Source organism: Schistocerca nitens, chromosome 7 (genome assembly GCF_023898315.1).
Source record: "Schistocerca nitens isolate TAMUIC-IGC-003100 chromosome 7, iqSchNite1.1, whole genome shotgun sequence".
In the NCBI taxonomy this organism is placed as follows: domain Eukaryota; kingdom Metazoa; phylum Arthropoda; class Insecta; order Orthoptera; family Acrididae; genus Schistocerca; species Schistocerca nitens.
In genome coordinates, this window is record NC_064620.1 from 278,137,599 (window position 1) to 278,160,930 (window position 23,332).

The 23,332-nt window shown below is 38.4% G+C and overlaps 1 protein-coding gene across 1 annotated transcript in view; it reads right to left on the reverse strand.

Moving 5' to 3' along the window:
* LOC126195572 (dynein axonemal heavy chain 2) overlaps positions 1–23,332 on the reverse strand; it is a 957,657-nt gene that overhangs the window by 666,011 nt on the left and 268,314 nt on the right. Inside the window, 2 exon segments of the mRNA XM_049934198.1 lie at positions 14,970–15,081; positions 23,171–23,322. Coding sequence (XP_049790155.1) covers positions 14,970–15,081; positions 23,171–23,322 — 264 coding nt within the window.

Below are 23,332 nucleotides of genomic sequence, written 5' to 3' on the forward strand. Positions count from 1 at the left end.
CAGAAGGTTGTACATCAAATATGACATTCCTCAGGTTATTCCTTTATTAGTTATTAATATTTTTAGTTTCGTATAATGTAAGTGGCCTCCAAGCGCTACTCCACTGCTTTCACACGCGCAGCTGCAACAGATGGTTGTGACGTCAGTCTGCAGGACACAACTCGCCTGTTACTGACCGTATAATACTCTACCGGCTTACATTGCACCCCACATACATTCTGAAGTAAAGCTTTTAATAGACAAATGGGCGATTGTGCACTAGTTGTGACGCCACAAGGAGAATTTTATCTTTATGAAAAGCAATTTGTAAGTGTGCCAAGTTCATAGTTTTAAGTAACTCACAGCTGACCTAATACTGATAACAAAAATGTTTGTAACATTATTATATGTACATTGCCAAATGTAAAATGCATCAAAATGTAAAATTTATTAATACAAACAAATCTTTAGTTTGTAACTTCATTAACTACCATATTCAGAAGAATAATCTGTATGATGTCCCGACATCTAAGGACTGTACTTGATTATTTAACATTGAATAAATATTATTATTATTAAAGAGAAACACTTTTGTTATGTGACAAATATGCTACAAGTGCACCTTTATCCTGCTAGCGATCTTCGAACAGTATGATGATGGACTTCCCTTAGGCAAACATTCACAGCTGTTTCACCCATTGGAATCTTATTTTCAACACAATAACATTTTACTGCTATGAAGCGTAAGTTTTCACTACAGCTGGTGTGTCAAAGTCATAGGATAAATATTACATTCTTATTGCTTATGTTATGTTGTATTTACATGAAAGTTTTACTGGTTCTTGATAGCTGACTATACACTAATCGAGTTAGCTGACAAGCATCTCATTTGTGAGGAGGCACAATGCAACAGTCAAGAAGCAAGATGCCTGTATACAGAACAATTTCCTGGGAGGAAGTCACCAAATCATGTCACACTTCAGACATGGTGGCCATTTTTGTGGAGCAGAATTCCTTAGATCAGATCAGAGGTAAACTGTTAGATCTTGCAGCGAGTGAACTGATCTGTTTCAGGAAGCTATGTTACAGTGACTTCCCCCCATGAACCATGGACCTTGCCGTTGGTGGGGAGGCTTGCGTGCCTCAGCGATACAGATAGCCGTACCGTAGGTACAACCACAACGGAGGGGTATCAGTTGAGAGGCCAGACAAACGTGTGGTTCCTGAAGAGGGGCAGCAGCCTTTTCAGTAGTTGCAAGGGCAACAGTCCGGATGATTGACTGATCTGGCCTTGTAACAATAACCAAAACGGCCTTACTGTGCTGGTACTGCGAACGGCTGAAAGCAAGGGGAAACTACGGCCGTAATTTTTCCCGAGGGCATGCAGCTTTACTGTATGATTAAATAATGATGGCATCCTCTTGGGTAAAATATTCCGGAGGTAAAATAGTCCCCCATTCGGATCTCCGGGCGGGGACTACTCAAGAGGATGTCGTTATCAGGAGAAAGAAAACTGGCGTTCTACGGATCGGAGCGTGGAATGTCAAATCCCTTAATCAGGCAGGTAGGTTAGAAAATTTGAAAAGGGAAATGGATAGGTTAAAGTTAGATATAGTGGGAATTAGTGAAGTTCGGTGGCAGGAGGAACAAGACTTCTGGTCAGGTGACCACAGGGTTATAAACACAAAGTCAAATAGGGGTAATGCAGGAGTAGGTTTAATAATGAATAGGAAAATAGGAGTCTGGGTAAGCTACTACAAACAGCTTAGTGAACGCATTATTGTGGCCAAGATAGATACGAAGCCCACACCTACTACAGTAGTACAAGTTTATATGCCAACTAGCTCTGCAGATGACGAAGAAATAGAAGAAATGTATGATGAAATAAAAGAAATTATTCATATAGTGAAGGGAGACGAAAATTTAATAGTCATGGGTGACTGGAATTCGAGTGTAGGAAAAGGGAGAGAAGGAAACGTAGTAGGTGAATATGGATTGGGGCTAAGAAATGAAAGAGGAAGCCGCCTGGTAGAATTTTGCACAGAGCACAACTTAATCATAGCTAACACTTGGTTTAAGAATCATGATAGAAGGTTGTATACATGGAAGAACCCTGGAGATACTAAAAGGTATCAGATAGATTATATAATGGTAAGACAGAGATTTAGGAACCAGGTTTTAAATTGTAAGACATTTCCAGGGGCAGATGTGGACTCTGACCACAATCCATTGGTTTTAAGCAAGTTTATTATTTTCCTAATTTCAGAGGGAGAAGTGGGTGAGATACAATTGAAATCTCACCCACTTCTCCCTCTGAAATTAGGAAAATAATAAACTTGCTTAAAAGCAACAACTCACATGGAATTGATGGCATTTCCAGCAAAATACTAAAAGCTTGTTCTCAACAGATAAGTAAGATTCTCAGCCACCTGTGTAATAGCTCTCTGGAACAGGGCATTTTCCCTGATAGACTGAAATATGCTATTGTTATACCTTTGCATAAAAAGGGGGATAGATCTGATGTCAACAATTACCGTCCAATCTCCCTTCTAACAGCTTTATCCAAAATTTTTGAGAAAGTAATGTATTCAAGAGTAGCTTCACATATCTGTAAAAATGAAGTACTAACAAAATGTCAGTTTGGTTTCCAGAAAGGTTTTTCAACAGAAAATGCCATATATGCTTTCACCAGTCAAATTTTGAACGATCTGAATAACCGAACACCACCCATTGGGATTTTTTGTGATCTCTCAAAGGCTTTTGATTGTGTAAATCATGAAATTCTGCTAGACAACCTCAAGTATTGTGGCATGAGTGGGACAGTGCACAAATGGTTTAATTCGTACCTAACTGGAAGAGTGCAGAAAGTTGAAATAAGTAGTTCTCGTAACATGCAAAGATCAGCACATTCCTCAAACTGGGGAACTATCAAGAATGGGGTTCCACAAGGGTCAGTCTTGGGTCCTTTGTTGTTCTTATTATATATTAATGACTTGCCATTCTATATTCATGAAGAGGCAAAGTTAGTTCTCTTTGCTGATGATACAAGTATAGTAATCACACCTGACAAACAAGAATTAACTGACAAAATTGTCAATACTGTCTTTCAGAAAATTACTAAGTGGTTCCTTGTAAACGGACTCTCACTGAATTTTGATAAGACACAGTACATACAGTTCCGTACAGTGAATGGTATGACACCATTAATAAATATAGACCTTAATCAGAAGCATATAGCTAAGGTAGAATATTGCAAATTTTTAGGTGTGTCCATTGATGAGAGATTAAATTGGAAGAAACACATTGATGATCTGCTGAAACGTTTGAGTTCAGCTACTTATGCAATAAGGGTCATTGCAAATTTTGGTGATAAACATCTTAGTAAATTAGCTTACTACGCCTAATTTCACTCATTGCTTTCATATGGCATCATATTTTGGGGTAATTCATCACTGAGGAATAAAGTATTTATTGCACATAAGCGTGTAATCAGAATAATAGCTGGAGTCCACCCAAGATCATCCTGCAGACATTTATTTAAGGATCTAGGGATATTCACAGTAGCTTCTCAGTATATATACTCTCTTATGAAATTTGTTATTAACAACCAAACCCAATTCAAAAGTAATAGCAGTGTGCATAACTACAATACTAGGAGAAAGGATGATCTTCACTATTCAAGATTAAATCTAACTTTGGCACAGAAAGGGGTGAATTATACTGGCACTAAAGTCTTTGGTCACTTACCAAATAGTATCAAAAGTCTGACAGATAACCAACAAGTATTTAAGAAGAAATTAAAAGAATTTCTGAATGACAACTCCTTCTACTCCATAGAGGAATTTTTAGATATAAATTAAGAAAAAAAAAACAATAAAATAAAGTTGTTATATTAACTTAAGTATGTTGTTAAATTAACCTAATTATGTCATGTACTGGAAATTTCGACTCGTTCCACATCATTACGAAATATCGTATTCATGATCCATGGAACTAGTATTAATCTAATCTAATCTAATCTAATCTATGACCTGTAGATTAAAACTGAAGAAACTGCAAAAAGGTGAGAATTTAAGGAGATGGGACCTGGATAAACTGAAAGAACCAAAGGTTGTACAGAGTTTCAGGGAGAGCATAAGGGAACAATTGACAGGAATGGGGGAAAGAAATACAGTAGAAGAAGAATGGGTAGCTTTGAGGGATGAAGTAGTGAAGGCAGCAGAGGATCAAGTAGGTAAAAAGACGAGGGCTAGTAGAAATCCTTGGGTAACAGAAGAAATATTGAATTTAATTGATGAAAGGAGAAAATATAAAAATGCAGTAAATGAAGCAGGCAAAAAGGAATACAAACGTCTCAAAAATGAGATCGACAGGACGTGCAAAATGGCTAAGCAGGGATGGCTAGAGGACAAATGTAAGGATGTAGAGGCTTATCTTACTAGGGGTAAGATAGATACTGCCTACAGGAAAATTAAAGAGACCTTTGGAGATAAGAGAACCACTTGTATGAATATCAAGAGCTCAGATGGAAACCCAGTTCTAAGCAAAGAAGGGAAAGCAGAAAGGTGGAAGGAGTATACAGAGGGTCTATACAAGGGCAATGTACTTGAGGACAATATTATGGAAATGGAAGAGGATGTAGATGAAGATGAAATGGGAGATACGATACTGCGTGAAGAGTTTGACAGAGCACTGAAAGACCTGAGTCGAAACAAGGCCCCCGGAGTAGACAACATTCCATTGGAACTACTGACGGCCTTGGGAGAGCCAGTCCTGACAAAACTCTACCATCTGGTGAGCAAGATGTATGAAACAGGCTAAATACCCTCAGACTTCAAGAAGAATATAATAATTCCAATCCCAAAGAAAGCAGGTGTTGACAGATGTGAGAATTACCGAACTATCAGTTTAATAAGTCACAGCTGCAAAATACTAACATGAATTCTTTACAGACGAATGGAAAAACAAGTAGAAGCCGACCTCGGGGAAGATCAGTTTGGATTCCGTAGAAATACTGGAACACGTGAGGCAATACTGACCTTATGACTTATCTTAGAAGAAAGATTAAGGAAAGGCAAACCTACGTTTCTAGCATTTGTAGACTTAGAGAAAGCTTTTGACAATGTTGACTTGAATACTCTCTTTCAAATTCTAAAGGTGGCAGGGGTAAAATACAGGGAGCGAAAGGCTATTTACAATTTGTACAGAAACCAGATGGCAGTTATAAGAGTCGAGGGGTATGAAAGGGAAGCAGTGGTTGGGAAGGGAGTAAGACAGGGTTGTAGCCTCTCCCCGATGTTATTCAATCTGTATATTGAGCAAGCAGTAAAGGAAACAAAAGAAAAATTCGGAGTAGGTATTAAAATCCATGGAGAAGAAATAAAACTTTGAGGTTCGCCGATGACATTGTAATTCTGTCAGAGACAGCAAAGGACTTAGAAGAGCAGTTGAATGGAATGGATGGTGTCTTGAAGGGAGGATATAAGATGAACATCAACAAAAGCAAAACGAGGATAATGGAATGTAGTCGAATTACGTCGGGTGATGTTGAGGGTATTAGATTAGGAAATGAGACACTTAAAGTAGTAAAGGAGTTTTGCTATTTAGGGAGCAAAATAACTGATGATGGTCGAAGTAGAGAGGATATAAAATGTAGACTGGCAATGGCAAGGAAAGTGTTTCTGAAGAAGAGAAATTTGTTAACATCGAGTATAGATTTAAGTGTCAGGAAGTCATTTCTGAAAGTATTTGTATTGTGTGTAGCCATGTATGGAAGTGAAACATGGACGGTAAATAGTTTGGACAAGAAGAGAATAGAAGCTTTCGAAATGTGGTGCTACAGAAGAATGCTGAAGATTAGATGGGTAGATCACATAACTAATGAGGAGGTACTGAATAGGATTGGGGAGAAGAGGAGTTTGTGGTGCAACTTGACCAGAAGAAGGGATCGGTTGGTAGGACATGTTCTGAGGCATCAAGGGATCACCAATTTAGTATTGGAGGGCAGCGTGGAGGGTAAAAATCGTAGGGGGAGACCAAGAGATGAATACACTAAGCAGATTCAGAAGGATGTAGGTTGCAGTAGGTACTGGGAGATGAAGAAGCTTGCACAGGATAGAGTAGCATGGAGAGCTGCATCAAACCAGTCTCAGGACTGAAGACCACAACAACAACAACATGTTACAGTGAACTGAGGACAACCCCAGTACCAGTATACAATCCACAGTCAAGTAACGAAATACCTGCAGTGCCAATATGTAGAATGTCAGCATCAGTTGATTGGTCAAGATGAACATCCAGAAAGAATGAAATATGTCGTAGCAACACACAGTTTTAAAACTAGGAATAAGGAAATGACCTCAAACTATAGATGTATCTCCCTCCATCGAACATTCTTAAAAATGTTTGAGAAGCAAAGTTAAAAACAGTACTGAACCTTTTAAAAACAGCTCTCTCTGGCTTCTGTAAAGGCTCTTGATAGGCTTTTGATGATTTTGTGAACTCACTTGTAATAGAAATAGACAAGAAAATTATGGTTGATAACTAAAGACAAAGTAGACCTTGCACAGATGTGTGTCTATGGTGCACTTATACACAAAATCATCTTCTCCTGTCTAGATCTCACATTATTACTTCTAGTTACATGTTTTGGAATACTGTCATCATCAGATGTTCCATAAGACAAAAAAGAAAGAAACATGTCACTGAGGTATAAACGGACATCAGCTACAGGTCCATCCTCAGTTAACATCTGTCGCGATCTGCCTCAAAGAAGGGCCTTCGAAAGCTGTGTATAACTGTTTAGCCAACTGTGATATCAGACATGTCACTTTTCTGACAATACAAAATTTTGATATTATTACGCTCCATGCATGTTCCTCCCATGTAAAATCACTCTGAAACCTCTTCAGAATAATTTTGTGGTCACTCTGTCTGCTATGAAAGATATTTTTCTGGATGGACTACTTTGCTTCTCCCAACCCTCAAGACCAGGGACAAGTCCAACCCCTGTTGCTAAGGATTTTTTTTAAATTTAATAATAATAATAATAATAATAATAATAAACTGCATCTTACTTTTAGTTTCTCACCTAAGTATTCCTGTTACAAGTTTTGAGAACATTCCTGATGCTCTCACTTCCCCCACACCTGGAGACTTTGTCTCTTTGCCAGGCACACCAACCCTCCCATTACAATCGCCGAACCTGACTGCAACACAATTCCATGACTCTTCATGAATTAGAATTCAAATAACTCATGATCCACTTGGTCAATTTTGATCTGGACTGCACCATTTAATTTCAGATTAAACAAAGACTATGGTTAGGATGTGCTCATCCTAAATTATTCTCTTATGCTGCTTGTCAGATTACAGATTTCTTCTTTCTGAATTGAGCGTGGTCAGTGAAATAACATATCACTGCCACATCTTAGAGTAGAAGTTTAGATGGACAGAGGCAGTTGCAAATGTATAACCAGGAAACTTTTCTGATGTTTTTAATCAGATTATGGCCTCTCTCAATCAATTAAAGACTACTAATACAGGTTTGTCAAATACCCTACAAGCTGATATTATAAACCAGTAGACCTTAGATTAACACAAAAATGAACTGAGTTCAAGCTGATCTCAGAGATCAGTGTAGTCTGAATGTTAATCTCATATTATTTTGCCAAGAGCTAGGATCACTGTGACTAGCATAATTTTGTAGAGCAATTCAAGTTCACCTGCTATCTTCACAACTTAGTGACACTACAAAAGAATGGATTTTGGTGAAAATAGACAAATACTAAAAAAAAATTGTTAACAGTCCCACACTGTTGTACTTTGAAATAATATTCTTGTACTGGAATTCAAATAACAAGTGGTTCAACAAGAATTCTTGGTGTTACTCATAATTAATATGAAAAAAAGTTTTAAAGCATTTCATAGACACTTTGTGGCAGAGTAAGGCAAAGAAATGTAAATTATTTGCAGTGAACAGTAAAGTATATGGAGTCTGACAGTAGCCAATAATGACTGAACATGTCTTAGAAGAATGCTCTTTAGGCTTAAATGGTAATAACTATACAATCTGTATTAAATTTACAACCAGCAAACATGAAACTTCCTGGCAGATTAAAACTGTATGCCGGACCGAGACTCGAAGTACGGCAGAAGTAAGGCTGTGAGGACGGGGCATGAGTCGTGCTTGGGTAGCTCAGTTGGTAGAGCACTTGCTCGCGACAGGTCCCGAGTTCGAGTCTCGGTCCGGCACACAGTTTTAATCTGTCAGGAAGTTTCATATCAGCGTACACTCCGCTGCAGAGTGAAAATCTCATTCTGGGAACATCCCCCAGGCTGTGGCTAAGCCATGTCTCCGCAATATCCCTTCTTTCAGGAGTGCTAGTTCTGCAAGGTTCGCAGGAGAGCTTCTGTAAAAATTGGAAGGTAGGAGATGAGGTACTGGCAGAAGTAAGGCTGTGCGGACGGGGCGTGAGTCGTGCTTGGGTAGCTCAGTTGGTAGAGCACTTGCCCGCGAAAGGCACAGGTCCCGAGTTCAAGTCTCGGTCCGGCACACAGTTTTAATCTGCCAGGAAGTTTCATATCAGCGTACACTCCGCTGCAGAGTGAATATCTCATTCTGGAACCAGCAAACATGTACTCAAACTGCTATGACAACTACACATGTATGGATAAACAGAATCAGGAATCGCATGTAAATCAGTGACCAAAGTCATGTACATTGGCCGATAGTTAAATGAAGTTCTATCTTGATGTCTCAGTAGTTAAGTGCTAGATTATGTGCAGACTGTTTTGAGACCAAATTGAGAACATGGCACAAACAAATCTTTGTTTGGTAAAACTTCATGATATCTTTCATTTTTTAATATTATTATTATTATTATTATTATTATTATTATTATTGTGATTGTAAGTGAGTTAACTGATATATTTTGTATATGCATAAGAATGCTGGTAAGGTCTTGATGTTCAATACCAGGTCAGACCAAGAATTTCTTTTTCTCTTTTTCTTTCTTTCTCTCTCTCTCTCTCTCTCTCTCTCTCTCTCTATCTTTCCTTCTAATCCCCCTCCCCCTATCTTTCACCTCTGGCGATGTTTGTTAACATGCAAATATAGAGACTTTTGTCCACCGAGAAAAGTGCCTAAATCCACACCCCCTGGTATGCTGTAAGTACATTTCCATCACACTCAGCAGCTTACTGAAAGCCTGACATGACATCAACAATGTGTACTGTTTGATTTCACAGTCAAATTGGCCATGCCACCTAATGGTCAATGTCAGTTGGTCATTCTGCTGAACAATGTATTCCCTGTGATACTGGTTATAAAGATAATTATGATGACCACCCACCTGAATAAACTGCTTCCTATTTTCACAGTGTTCTGTGCCACTGTTGTGAGCAGCATTCTGTATACAACGACTTTATACACTGAGATTATAATGTCTATTTTTATTCACTTTATGGACATCTGACTAGATGTTTTTTGGTTAAGGAGGTGGCTGCTGCAGATTTTCTTTCTCTTCTTTTCCTTCATTTTTGTAACACAAAACCTTTAATGATAAGTACTGTGTATTTTTCATATAGGATTCACATAGGTAATCATAGAATGATAATCATATTGATAGCTGATTTAGTGGTGTAGCTGAGCACATCCCAAACTAATTTAGAACAGCACTGAGCTTCATTTAGCTGATCCAAATTTAGTGTTATGTAACTCAGCAAACTTGTTATAGAAGTTCATTTTCTGAACTAAGAAAAAAATTCATCTGCAGTCAGCTTTTAGTGTCCCATTTTCTAATCTAATTCTTTCAGAGCTGCCTGATGTAATTTGACTAAATTGCATTATTGTTGTTTTCTTTTTGTTGATATTCATCTTATAACTTCTTTTCAAGACACTATCCATTCTGTTCAACTAATCTTCCCAGTAATTTGCCATCAATGATAGAATTTCTTCACCCTGAACTGTAATTCCTTTTCCAGTTTTCTCTTTTGTTTCCTCTACTGTTTATTTAATGTACATACTGAATAACATTGGGGATAAAATGTAAACATATCTCACTTCTTTCTGAACCACTTCTTGCCTTTCATTTCCTTTAACTCATAACTACTGTGTAGTTTCTTTATAAATTGTACGTAACTTTTCACTAGTTATACTTTATACCTGCTATCTTCAAGATTTCAAATAATGTATTCTACTCAACACTGTGAAAATATTTCTGTAAATCTGCACTTGCTATAAAAGTAGGTTTGCCTTTCTGCAGCCTGTCTTCTAAAATAAGTCATGAGGTCAGCATTCCCTTATGTCTTCCAACATTTCCAACATTTCTGCAGAATCCAAATTGATTTCCTGTGTCATAAGCCACCATCAATAATTCACATTAGTATTTTCAGCTATGACTTACTGAAATTCGGCAATATTCACACCTGTATCCACTTGCCCTCTTTGGAATTGGGATTATTACATTCTTCTTGAAGTTTTATGGTATTTTGCCTTTCTAATAAATCTTGCATAGCAGGTGGAACAGTTTTATCATAGTTTGTTCTCCCAAGGTTCTAAATAATGTCATAGCAAACTGTTGCAACATTAAATAGGCAGTGTCATATGGATAGCCTAAACTTAAAAGAAGAGATTATCTCAAAATTCCCTGATTGGGCAGCTGGCGAAAGGGGGATTACTTTAGAATTGTAAATCTTAGGTATATGGAACTGTAGGGTCAATGCATGATGGTGGCATTTGCAGAGTATATAAGTGTTAAAATACACAATGGAAGCCAGCAGTGAATAGTGTTTGAAATTACAGTATAAAATAGTAGTTAACAGAAATTAGTTTTCAGAAATTTTAAAGCAGGTGAAAGATGCAACACAAAATAATCAGTTTTTATGTGAGGTAGAAATAGAGGTAGGGAATGGTGGAAGATATAAATGATACTGAATATGCAGGAGTGGGTAGTAAAATTCTGATCAAATAAGTTGTCCAAGTTCTGATAGCTGCTGCTGGCAAAAATTATGCAGTTATTCTGAAACATGACATGAATCCTATGACATGACAGCAGCATTGTTGCACATGTAAGAGTTTTTAAATTCATTGAGATGGATCTAACAAATGGATTCTGATACAACAACAAAAAATGCTAAAATTCCTTAAGATTTTGAATAGATACTTCTGTTAAGTCCAAAGGAATTCCAGTGTTACTTGTGGGTGTACCAGAAACTAGTATCCCAAAACAAAGATGACTGGAGAGAGTTAGCTGTGCTGCAAAAAATTTTGTACTATAACTAATGGAATGAAAATTGTTTAATTGCTATAGTCACTGATAATTAACACAGGACTGAAAGTGGATGGGAAGGCACATATGAATCATTGTTCTGTGATGATACAGAAGTAAGTGATTTGTATGGCAAAGAAAATGAATATAGATGAAAAAAATCAGCAAAAGCAACAGCTAGCCTCAAGCTTTTGAATTTTGAAGCTAATCAGAATGATGAACCAAAAGAAACAGACAATACAGAAGTACAAAAAGAGGAAACAGATCCCTGGATAATGATCAAGTGAAGTACTTTTGTCAAGACAGTGATAGTTATAAATAGTTTACAGTAATGGGGACTGAACATAACACTCCCCCCCCCCAAATGAACCAGGGACTTTACTATCATTGGCCTGCATGACTAATTATCATTTATTGGTTATGAACTTTGGCTTACACAGAGAATGTAGAAATGTATTCTGGTACAAAAGATGAGTAAATATATTAGGAAAAAACTGAACAGTGGAAAATCCAGGATGAAATAATGACAATATTATGAAAAGGAAAGTTGCTACTCACCATGCAGTGGAGATGCTGAGTCAGAGATAGGAGCAACAAAAAGATTGTTACACATAGCTTTCACCCAAACAAGTCTACATTAGAACATACAAAAACACACGCACACAGACATGGACACAAAAGCAACTCACACACACATGACCACGGTCTCTGGCTGCCAAGGCCAGACTAGTGTGTGTGTGTGTGTGTGTGTGTGTGTGTGTGTGTGTGTGTGTGTGTGTGTTTTGTTGGTTCTGAAGAAGGCCTATCTCACTGAAAGCTTTGTTTGACAGTCTCTTTGTTGTGCTTGTCTGCAACTCAGCATCACTACTATTAGGAAAAAATAGCGACTTTGCAATTATTTATTAATTTTTATGATTTTGTAATCACAATTAATTGATCTTTCATGTGTTTTCTGTATTTTAGACTCAAGAACATAGTGACTGACTGGTTCTGAATGGTACCATAACCTGCTGTTGTACACAATTGCAAGATTTACCATAAACAGTGGTGAAATTAGGAGATTTAGATCCAATGAGATGTCACTGTTGCTAGTTAGTAGAGGAATCAGTGAAAGATAGAAATAACTCATTTTTATCCAATGCCAAACTGTCTGCAGTAGCACTGTACAGTAGTACAAGACACATTCGAAAAGTAAGGACCATTTTCCCATACTTAAATGTTACCAGCCCAGCAGATAGATGAATGAATGCAGCAAGAACTGTTGTTGGTTTACAAAGTCACAGAAGTTAGTTTTTTGACTCAATAGTTGTCTGACTTACGGCAAACAATAACAGCTTCAAAAATCATTGCATCTAACAGTTGAAAATTGTGTGTTGTAATTTAATTTTTGTGTGCACAAGAGTCCACAAGTGCTCAAATTTATCAGTAGTTGTGCCCTGTTTATGAGCTTACAGTACTGAATGAAGGAGAGATTATACAGTGGTGTTGCATCTTTAGAATTGACCATTCAAATGTGCTTAATGAATAGTGGAGTGGTGGGCCCCGTATCCAGACTGATGAAATCATATAAGTGGACCACAAACTGTGATCTGATCAATGATTCATTATTCGTACTCTGGATGATGAATACCCCATACTGGATATACCACTATTTATACAAGTGTCACGGAAAATCTTTGATATCACAAATTGAGAGAATGTAGGCACCAAGAATGCTTGCCTACCAACACAAAGAACACAGGCTGTAAAATAAATAAATAAAAAAACGCAGATGAAAAATTCCAGATTGCTATTGACAACCGGGAGATGATTTGTTATCCCATGCTTTTGTGGGTGACAAGACATGGAAATCCTTAACCACACAAAATCAAGAAAACAGTCAATGTGAGGGTACCACTAAATTATGCCAGGAGAGAAAAAAATTTAGTCATCTCCTGTTCAATTCAAAAAATGTTGGTTAACATTTACTGGAGTGAAAAGTGTGTTCTTTTGCTTGATTTCATGGAACATGGTTCTATTACTGCTATTTCACAAAACATGGTTCAACTATAACTGATGTGTGCTGTGAACTGTTTGCCAAACTGGGAACCAGTGACTCATCAACTCTTCTCCCACTTGAAACAATGGCTTGGTGGACAATAGTTTGAATATGATGAAAGAAGACTGTTGGTTTCAATAGGTTCAGTTCTCATGAGAAGAAGTTCTATGCAGAGGAGTTGAATAAGTTAGTCTAACATTTCAAAAAGGAATTGCAAGTCTCTCTTCTGTACAGGTGGATTCAATTTTATATGTGTTGTAGTGTTTCAAGAATTTCTGCGTAAATTCTAGAACCGCTCAGCCTTCTACCATCTCGAACACATGATATTTAAGAAGTGAGTGTGGGATGATACAATCCTACCTATTGTACGCCACATGTTTGTGTGTGCAGGTCTGAAATTCAGTTGCAAGAAGAACGTAGACGAGGGGGTCGAATGGCAACGATAAATATTTGTCAGGTGATCCATGGAAGTTTTAGTGAAAGTGTACAAAAGAACCATGGAGCTTCTATGTTATTCTGTGCTAATTGTGTCAGCGACCATTGTTATAATAACAAGAACAGTTGAGAAGGTACTCTTGAGAAAAACTTTTGTCTTAGCCTTGCTGAAGGGAGGACATGTATTCTGATTCATGTTGACAATGGACATGGTGTTTAAAGCAAATTTCTCTTATATGTAAATTAGTTTGTTTTTGATGCTTGGTGACACGAGAGACTTACTAAACAGTATATATTTAATGTGAAGGGTGGGTTTTGTAATATGTCTGAAGTTTAAATATACATTGTTAGTTAACGCAAATGAAACTTTGTACGTCTACAATTTTGTATAAGTAGAAAGAGTCTTAGGAAATTCCTGTACCTAGCAGTGAAAGAGAGTTTGCAGCAGCAGGCTAACCAGCAGGGAAGGTCGGCCAAGCATCTCAAGGAAGTCATCTGGGAAAAGAAGTGGGCGTTAGTAAATCTACTTCACACTTAAATCATCATCCAAGCCATTAGAGTGTGCCCAAATCAGACACTGAAGTCATTAAGCAACAGAATTTTGAGAACAAAATTGGGGCAAATCTGTCTTAGATCAATCAGTACAAATTGATATACAGTCGTGGAAGTTTAAATTATAATTTAAACATTTAATCTGGGAAAGATTTCCTTTTGGGACTGCAGTAATCCTAGAATCATAGAACACTTACTTAGCCTCCTTGTTAGTAGAAAATTCCAGCTTGTGTAAGGACTGAAGCTTTATCCACACCAGACAGAGATATAGGAGAATGGTGCTGTAACTTGGGATGGTGAGTAGCATATGAGAGCTCAGTTAGAAAATGTTAGTAGAGGAATCAGCAGAAGTCAGATGGAATCAACTCATTCCTACCTAATACCAAACTGTTTGCAGTAGCACTGAACGTAGGGCAAATCTGCCTTATAGCATACCCAAATTATGCTTTGTTTCTCTTGGACAGTTGGTGAAAGTCATTACCTGGGTTGTGTAACTGACCATTAAAGAATGTGGTGACCTGAGTGAGACAAGAGCCTACACATCTGACACATCATGAGAAGTTGCAACAGGACAGAAAGTCACAGTTTGCCAGACTCAACACAGAGGCTGATATCCCATAAAAATATATGTTTGAATTAGTGCTTCTCATGTTTTAGCAAACTGCTATTGAAGAGTGATAAATATAATTACTTACTTCCAAATAAAGCCACTGCCTTTGAACAAGCAAAACTAGTTCCAAAGTCTCCATGATTAAGGAAAGTGTACGTTCCCAATAATCCACTTCTTTTGCAAATGCCTCCACAAATCTGCAGAGAAAAGAAAGTAATTATCATGTATTAGACAATAACATCATGTATTAGACAATAAAAGTTATGGAGAAAAGCCCTCTGGCAGTTCTCTATTTCACTATGGTCTGTGGGCAAAGTACAGAAGGGACAATGGTTAGAATTCAATGATCCATAAAATTCTGATATTTAATGATAATATATTTCAGACTTCTATCACAAATTGTGGAAGTACATCAGGAATACATTTAAAACATTTATACACATTAAATCATACAATATTTATGAAATATATGCAGCAGAACTCAATGGATGATAGAGATTCTTTGATAATGCTACATACTGCTGCTTTATTAACAACTGCACTTTTATTTTATTATGGAATTGGTTCATCAACATTTGCCATCACAATATGTTAAAAGAGTATTTTATAGAGATGCCTGTAATACCTAACTTAGATATATAATTACCGTATGAAACTGTGATGAATGATAGAGGCTTTGTTCACTTTTGATGATAAGGTACATTCTTGCTCAAATGATGTAATAAGAAATTGGATTAGAAGCAGCTTTCAATAGTATATTATCATGTTTTCTCTCATGATGGAGAAAACTTACTTAAGGGCCACAGAGAGGAATCATTCCTATCCAGTCAACATCTAAAATTCATTGTCTGGTTCCCATTTACTAATGACATTTTCATGATCTGGACTCGTGGCAAGGAAAACCTTTGCTCTTTCCTGCATAACTGTGGCAGTTATTCCAAATTCTCTTTATCTGGAACTTCTCAATTCATCAAGCCACCTTCCTCAATGTCGATATCCACAAACACATCTTTTTTTATAATGCATCCCTAACCTCAACAGCACCTCCACTTTGACATCCGTCACCCATTGCATGTTAAAAAGTCTCTTAATTACAGCCTTATCACACATCAATGCTGCATCTGCAGTGGAGTTTTCAAAATATACCAATAACCTTAAGCTGTCAGCACACGGACCGTGCAACCAAAAGTTGAGGGTTGAGCAAGCCAAGTATCTGACGTCATAGCATGGAATAGCACATTCGAGAGTCTTTCCAAATGTGCAGAGCAATATCTAGCATGTCAGATATTCCAAGTGTGCGTCTGAGCGTTGACCAATGAGATGGCACAATGCCACCTACATCCCGTGCACACCGCCTCCCTTCAGTACAGAGTTGTGAGGTGCCATATTGGCATTCATTTCAAGCCTATACATATATATGACGTTTCTGGGAACCAGCAAATTGAGAATCACTGGAAAACCCATTGTTAACTGTGTGATTCATTCCAATAAAATATTGAGAAACATCATATTCGTGGCAAAAGAATTATTGTAACTTGTGTATTATGTGAGTATGCTAGTTGAAGGCAGGAACACACTGAAGATCCACCCAAAACATCAAAGTGGTGAAGATATAAATTGATTAATCTTACAGTAGATCACAGTTACGATATTTCACAGTGCTTTACATTTCATGGTTAAACTTTTTAGTAAATTTTATTACTTATTACTAAACTCACAGTTTCCTCAGTCTCCATACTGCTGCCCAACCTGGTGTTTAAATAAAGCAGTGCTTTCTGAGAAAGGACTAAGGGTATCCTACCAATAAATTATGTTAGCTTTCTTTTCTTCTGCCATCACATGAACATTTATTCCTTATTTAACCATAACTATATATTCTTATACATAATGTCTGTGACTGTTAACTTTCAAATAACATTGCACATCATAGCACTAACAAACCATTAAAAAGGTAATCAACTTGTGCTGTTTTAATTAGTCAATCCAAATTCATCCCAGAATTTGCACTGCACTTAGTTCATGCAGTTCACCTGCTGCTGTCCCTACTCCATTTCCTTGCAGATTTTTAATTTTTAATTCATTATTGTTGCCCAAAATTAAATGCACCATACTTGTGCTTGATCTCCCTTTACTATTTTCGAGCTTGAAGCCTTGGAATGCGTTTTATCTGTGATTTCTTGATTGCAGTCAGTAGCTCATTGTTGGCTGCAGATTGAAAAATGTAATGGTAATTTTACGTAGTTCTCTGGCCAGTCCCGTCCTTTGAAAATACATTGTGTTTATGGTGAATGTTGGTAATGTATGATACTATCAATGTGATGAGGGAGAGGAAAACAAGTTATGCTAAGGCAAAATATCAGGTGCAAAATACACAACATTATGTGTAGTAAGATAACCATTCTTCAAGTGTTAAACATCACTCAAGTATAAAAAACAAAAGATATTAGCACTGTACTTTAATTTCCAAATTTGTGTTTACTATCAGAGTGCAATGCGTAAGTACATGCATGCACATGCACACACTAACATGTTGTATTGGCTCGTCGGAAAAGCCAAGGATAACCACTGCAAGTGCCCGCAAAAGATGTATTTTGCTACGCCAGAAGGCGAGAACAAATAATAAAGACATCATTCAATTTTTTGTTATTTTATGTCTTGAGTTTTAGTGGAGAGAGGACATGTTTAGATATGAGATGTATGTAGTAGCTTTCATGCCTTGAGTGAGACAAGACTCTCAGGTGAGGGACACATTAGTGAGGTACATTCAGGGTACACCATCTTCTGGAAGGGAAAGGATGCAGGAGAACCACGCATCCATGGTGCAGGATTTGCCGTAAAAATGAAAATAGTGAAAGATCTTCGACTTACACCTGCCTCAATTAATGAAAGACTGATGAATCTTAGAGTACCCATTGGTTCAGACAGTTTCATCACCTTCGTCTCCGCATATGCTCCTACTTTAGACAGTGATGAAGACACAAAGAATCAGTTTTACCACCAACTGAACAGTACTCTCTCTAAGATACCCATTAGAGATAAATTAATTTTACTTGATGATTTCAATGCCAGAATGGGAAGGGACAACCGTTTTTGGAGAGACGTCATGGGTAAACAAGGGGTCGGAAACTGCAATGCATATGGGTTGTTACTTCTTGGTCTATGTGCTGAGCACGAGCTTTACATCTCCAGTACCCAATTCCGCTTGCCTAAACGCTATAAGACCACAAGGATGCACACAAGCTCCAAACATTGGCATCTTATAGACTACATTATTACTCGACAGCGTGACAAGAAAGACATTCTCATCACAAAAGGAGCACTAAACATCGATGAGTGCTGGACTGACCATAGACTTTTAGTCAGCCGTTTGAGAGTACCAAAGTATCGCAAGCCACGATCCCACTTTTCAAACCCACCACGCAGAAAATTCAACATAAGCAACCTAAACAACAAAAACGTTCGCCCACACTTCCAAGACATGCTGTCTGAACAACTTAACAAAGCTCCAGCAACCACATATGATGTCGAACAAGAATGGACCACATTAAAGAACATCATCAAAGAAACTGCTGAGAATGTTGTTGGTTTTTTACTGCACAGAAAAGAAGTGACTGGTTTGGTGACAACCATGGAGAAATCCAAGCCATCACCAATGCAAAGTGGGATGCTTACCTATCCCTTGCTCAAGATCAGTCCTGTGCAGAAAAGAAAGCACAATTTCAAGAACTCAAGCAGAAATGTCAAAGTGAAATACAAGCAATCAAGAACAAATGGTGGCAACGGAAAGCCACAGAACTCCAAAATCTTTCCGATGCAAGGAACCTGCTTGGCTTCTAAGCTGGTATTAAAGAGCTGTAGGGATCTATCTGCTCCTTATCAGGAACACTGAAAGCTGCTGACAACTCCACCATTCTTACTGAAAGTCAGGACATCTTAAATCGTTGGAAAAAGCACTTCAGCTCACTGTTAAACCGCCCTTCTACTGCCGCAGGAGATTTTCTTAAAAATGTCCCACAGCACCCTCCACAACCCTGGATGGCTGATCCTCCAACTTTTCAAGAATTTTGCAAGGCACTCAAGAGTGTGAAACCTGGGAAGGCTCCTGGACCTGACAGCATCCCGATGGAGCTTATTGAGGGTGGCGGCTTGCCTCTAAAAACTAGACTCTTCTCACTTACCAATTAATGTGGGAAACCCGCAAGGTACCAGTTGACTTGAAGAACTCCACAATTGTCACCATCTTCAAGAAGGGTGACAGAAGCGTCTGTGGTAACTACCAGGGAATATCTCTACTCTCTGTCACTGGCAAAATTTTTGCAAGAATGCTTTTAATTCACCTCCAGACACTTTCAGAGGCTATACTACCTGAGTCTCAATACGGGTTTCGACCTTCAAGAGGGACAATTGACATGATTTTCTGTGCACAACAACTACAGGAGAAGTGCAGAGAACAGCAAAAGCCTTTACTACTTATTTTCTATGATCTAGAAAAGGCCTTTGATGCAGTTCCCAGAGAGGCCATGTGGATGGTCTTAAAATGCTTCGGCTGCCCTGAACATTTTGTTGACTTGATCGAAGCTCTCCACGATGATATGACTGGACAGGTCCTCTGCCAGAATGAAACAACTGGTGAATTCCCAATAACAAGTGGGCTTAAACAAGGATGCGTTCTTGCACCAACATTATTTGCATTGTATCTGGCAGCTATGCTTTACGAGACATCCGTAAACAATGCAGGAATAGAACTAAAGTACAGGTTCGATGGAGGATTATTCAACCAGTCCAGACTCCATTCACAAAGGTTCACCAGTACCACTCGTGTGACAGAGCTCCAGTATGCTGATGACAATGCTTCAAATGGTTCAAATGGCTCTGAGCACTATGGGACTTAACATCTGAGGTCATCAGTCCCCTAGAACTTAGAACTACTTAAACCTAACTAACCTAAGGACATCACACACATCCATGCCCGAGGCAGGACTCGAACCTGTGACCGTAGCAGTCGCGCGATTCCGGACTGAAGCACCTAGAACCGATCGACCACCGCGGCCGGCGACAATGCTTCTCCAGCTCATTCACCTGCAGAGTTGCAGCTGTCAGTTGATTCCTTCAGCACGGCGTACAAACGATTTGGTCTCTCCATCAATATTCCAAAGACAAAGGTGATGGTGCAGCCAACTCCTGGCTCCTCCATTCCTGATTTCAGCATATCCATTTATGATATACCCTTGGAACAAGTGGACCATTTCCTCTACCTAGGAAGCATACTGTCATCTAACTGCTCATCTGGAAAAGATGTGGAGAATAGATTACGTGCTGCCCATGTAGCAATTGGACGTCTTCCTGAATAAAGACCTAACACTGTACACCAAACTGATGGTGTACAAAGCTGTAGTCATTTCCACTCTGCTCACTCTGCTATATGTCTGCGAAACCTGGACGTTATATTGCTGTGATCTGAAGAAACTAGAATGCTTCAACCAACAGAAGCTAAGATATATCATGAACCTGAAATGGGATGACTTCATGTCCAACATGGCTGTTCTTGAGAAAGCAAAAATGTATAGCAAAGAAGCTCTTATCATTGGGCATCAACTCAGATGGGTCAGACATGTCCAGCGGATGAAAAATGACAGACTTCCACTAAAAATGCTGTACAGCGAAATGAGCACAGGTAAAAGGCCACGAGGTGCCCCTCTCAACCGTTATAAGGATCAGTACAAGAAAAATTTGAAAAACTTGAACATCGATCCGGGTAACTGGTCCACAATAGCAGAAGATCAAAGTTGCTGGTGCTCAGTTACATCAAATGCTCATCAAAACTTTGAGCTGGAACGTCGAAGAATGGAGAATGACAAATGCCGGAGACATAAACTCCTCCACGCTCAGCCACGTCCACCACCTTCCATCAGCTGTAATTATCTGTGGCCGCCTGTTCCACGCTAGGATTGGATTCCTAAGCCATCAACAACACTTCCACGCCTGAACCGTGACAAAGGAAATCTCAGGAGAGAAATGAAAACTCAGATACGAGTATCAGCCGACAACGAGTTGCTTTCACGGTATCTGTATAATAATTTTTCTCGGTGCAAAAATATATGGTCTTTTTATTTTCTTCCGCACACCACGAAAAGGTCATGTCACCTCCTGCTGCCTGCAAATGGTGAAGAAGTCCGATAAATGAAAATTAGATTACCGACACGGTCACAAAGAATAAGTTTTGCGGCATGAGAAGAAGAAGCTCATAACAGGAGTGTGTAGATCTCAACAATATGAAAGTAAGTTCATGTTAAAATGCACACAAAGGAGACAAAGTATGTTGTTGTTGTTGTTGTGGTCTTCAGTCCAGAGACTGGTTTGATGCAGCTCTCCATGCTACTCTATCCTGTGCAAGCTTCTTCATATCCCAGTACCTACTGAAATCCACATACTTCTGAATCTATTTAGTGTATTCATCTCTTGATCTCCGTCTACGATTTTTACCCTCCACGCTGTCCTCCAATACTAAATTGGCGATACCTTGATGCCTCTGAACATGTCCTACCAACCGATCCCTCCTTCTAGTCAAGTTGTGCCACAAATTTCTCTTCTCCCCAATTCTATTCAATACCTCTTCATTAGTTATGTGATCTACCCATCTAATCTTCAGCATTCTTCTGTAGCACCACATTTCAAAATCTTCTATTCTCTTCTTGTCCAAACTATTCGTCGTCCACATTTCATTTCTATACATGGCCACACTTCGTACAAATACTTTCAGAAACGACTTCCTGACACATAAAGCTATACTTGATGTTAACAAATTTTTCTTCTTCAGAAACTCTTTCCTTGCCATTGCCAGTCTACATTTGATATCCTCTCTACTTTGACCATCATCAGTTATTTTGCTCCCCAAATAGCAAATCTCATTTACTACTTTAAGGGTCTTATTTCCTAATGTAATACCCTCAGCATCACCCGATTAAATTCGACTACATTCCATTATCCTCATTTTGCTTTTGTTGGTGTTCATCTTACATCCTCCTTTCAAGACACTGTCCATTCCATTCAGCTGCTCTTCCAGGTCCTTTGCTGTCTCTGATAGAATTACAATGTCATTGGCGAACCTCAATGTTTTTATTTCTTCTCCATGGATTTTGATACCTACTCTGAATTTTTCTTTTGTTTCCTTTACTGCTTGCTCAATATACAGATTGAATAACATCAGGGAGAGGCTACAACCCTGTCTCACTCCCTTCCCAACCACTGCTTGCCTTTCGTGCCCATTGACTCTTATAACAGCCATCTGGTTTCTGTACAAATTGTAAATGGGCTTTATAGAGGAACATTTCCAGTGAATACAATTTAATATGACAGTAGTCAGAATGTTATGTCACTTAAATTGTAAGTAGCCTTTTGCTCCCTGTATTTGACCCCTGCCGCCTTCAGAATTTGAAAGAGAGTATTCCAGTTAACATTGTCAAAAGCTTTCTCTAAGTCTACACATGCTAGAAACGTAAGTTTGCCTGTCCTTAATCTATTTTCTAAGATAAGTCGTAGGGTCATTATTGCCTCACGTGTTCCAACATTTCTACAGAATCCAAACTGATCTTCCCTGAGTGTCGGCTTCTACCAGTTTTTCCATACGTCTGTAAAGAATTCGCGTTAGTATTTTGCAGCCGTGGCTTTTTAAACTGATAGTTCAGTAATTTTCACATCTGTCAACACCTGCTTTTTTTGGGATTGGAATTATTATATTCTTCGTGAAGTCTGAGGGTATTTCACCTGCCTCATACATCTTGCTCACTAGATGGTAGAGTTTTGTCAGGGCTTTAAATATGTCTGCTTGTGTCTGTATATGTGTGGATGGATATGTGTGTGTGTGTGTGAGTGTATACCCGTCCTTTTTTCCCCCTAAGGTAAGTCTTTCCGCTCCCGGGATTGGAATGACTCCTTACCCTCTCCCTTAAACCCACATCCTTTCGTCTTTCCCTCTCCTTCCCTCTTTCCTGATGAGGCAACAGTTTGTTGCAAAAGCTTGAATTTTGTGTGTATGTTTGTGTTTGTTTGTGTGTCTATCGACCTGCCAGCGCTTTCGTTTGGCAAGTCACATCATCTTTGTTTTTAGATACATTTTTCCCACGTGGAATGTTTCCCTCTATTATATATATATATATATATATATATATATATATATATATATATATAAATTTGCACAATGTGTGTGCACATACATGAGCACACACACACTAATAAGAATATAATTTTATCTATTACTTAAAAATAACAGTAAATTGAGTTATATACCTAGTTGATTTCATTGCTGATAATGCGACCTGATTCTCCTCTAGTGCCTGACCAACTTCATCAATACTCTTCAGTCTGAAAACTCCTTTGTCTTTGTGAGGTACCATATCCAATTCCATAGTCCTCCATATCTCAGTTATTTGTTTCAGGCCCTGCAGAAAT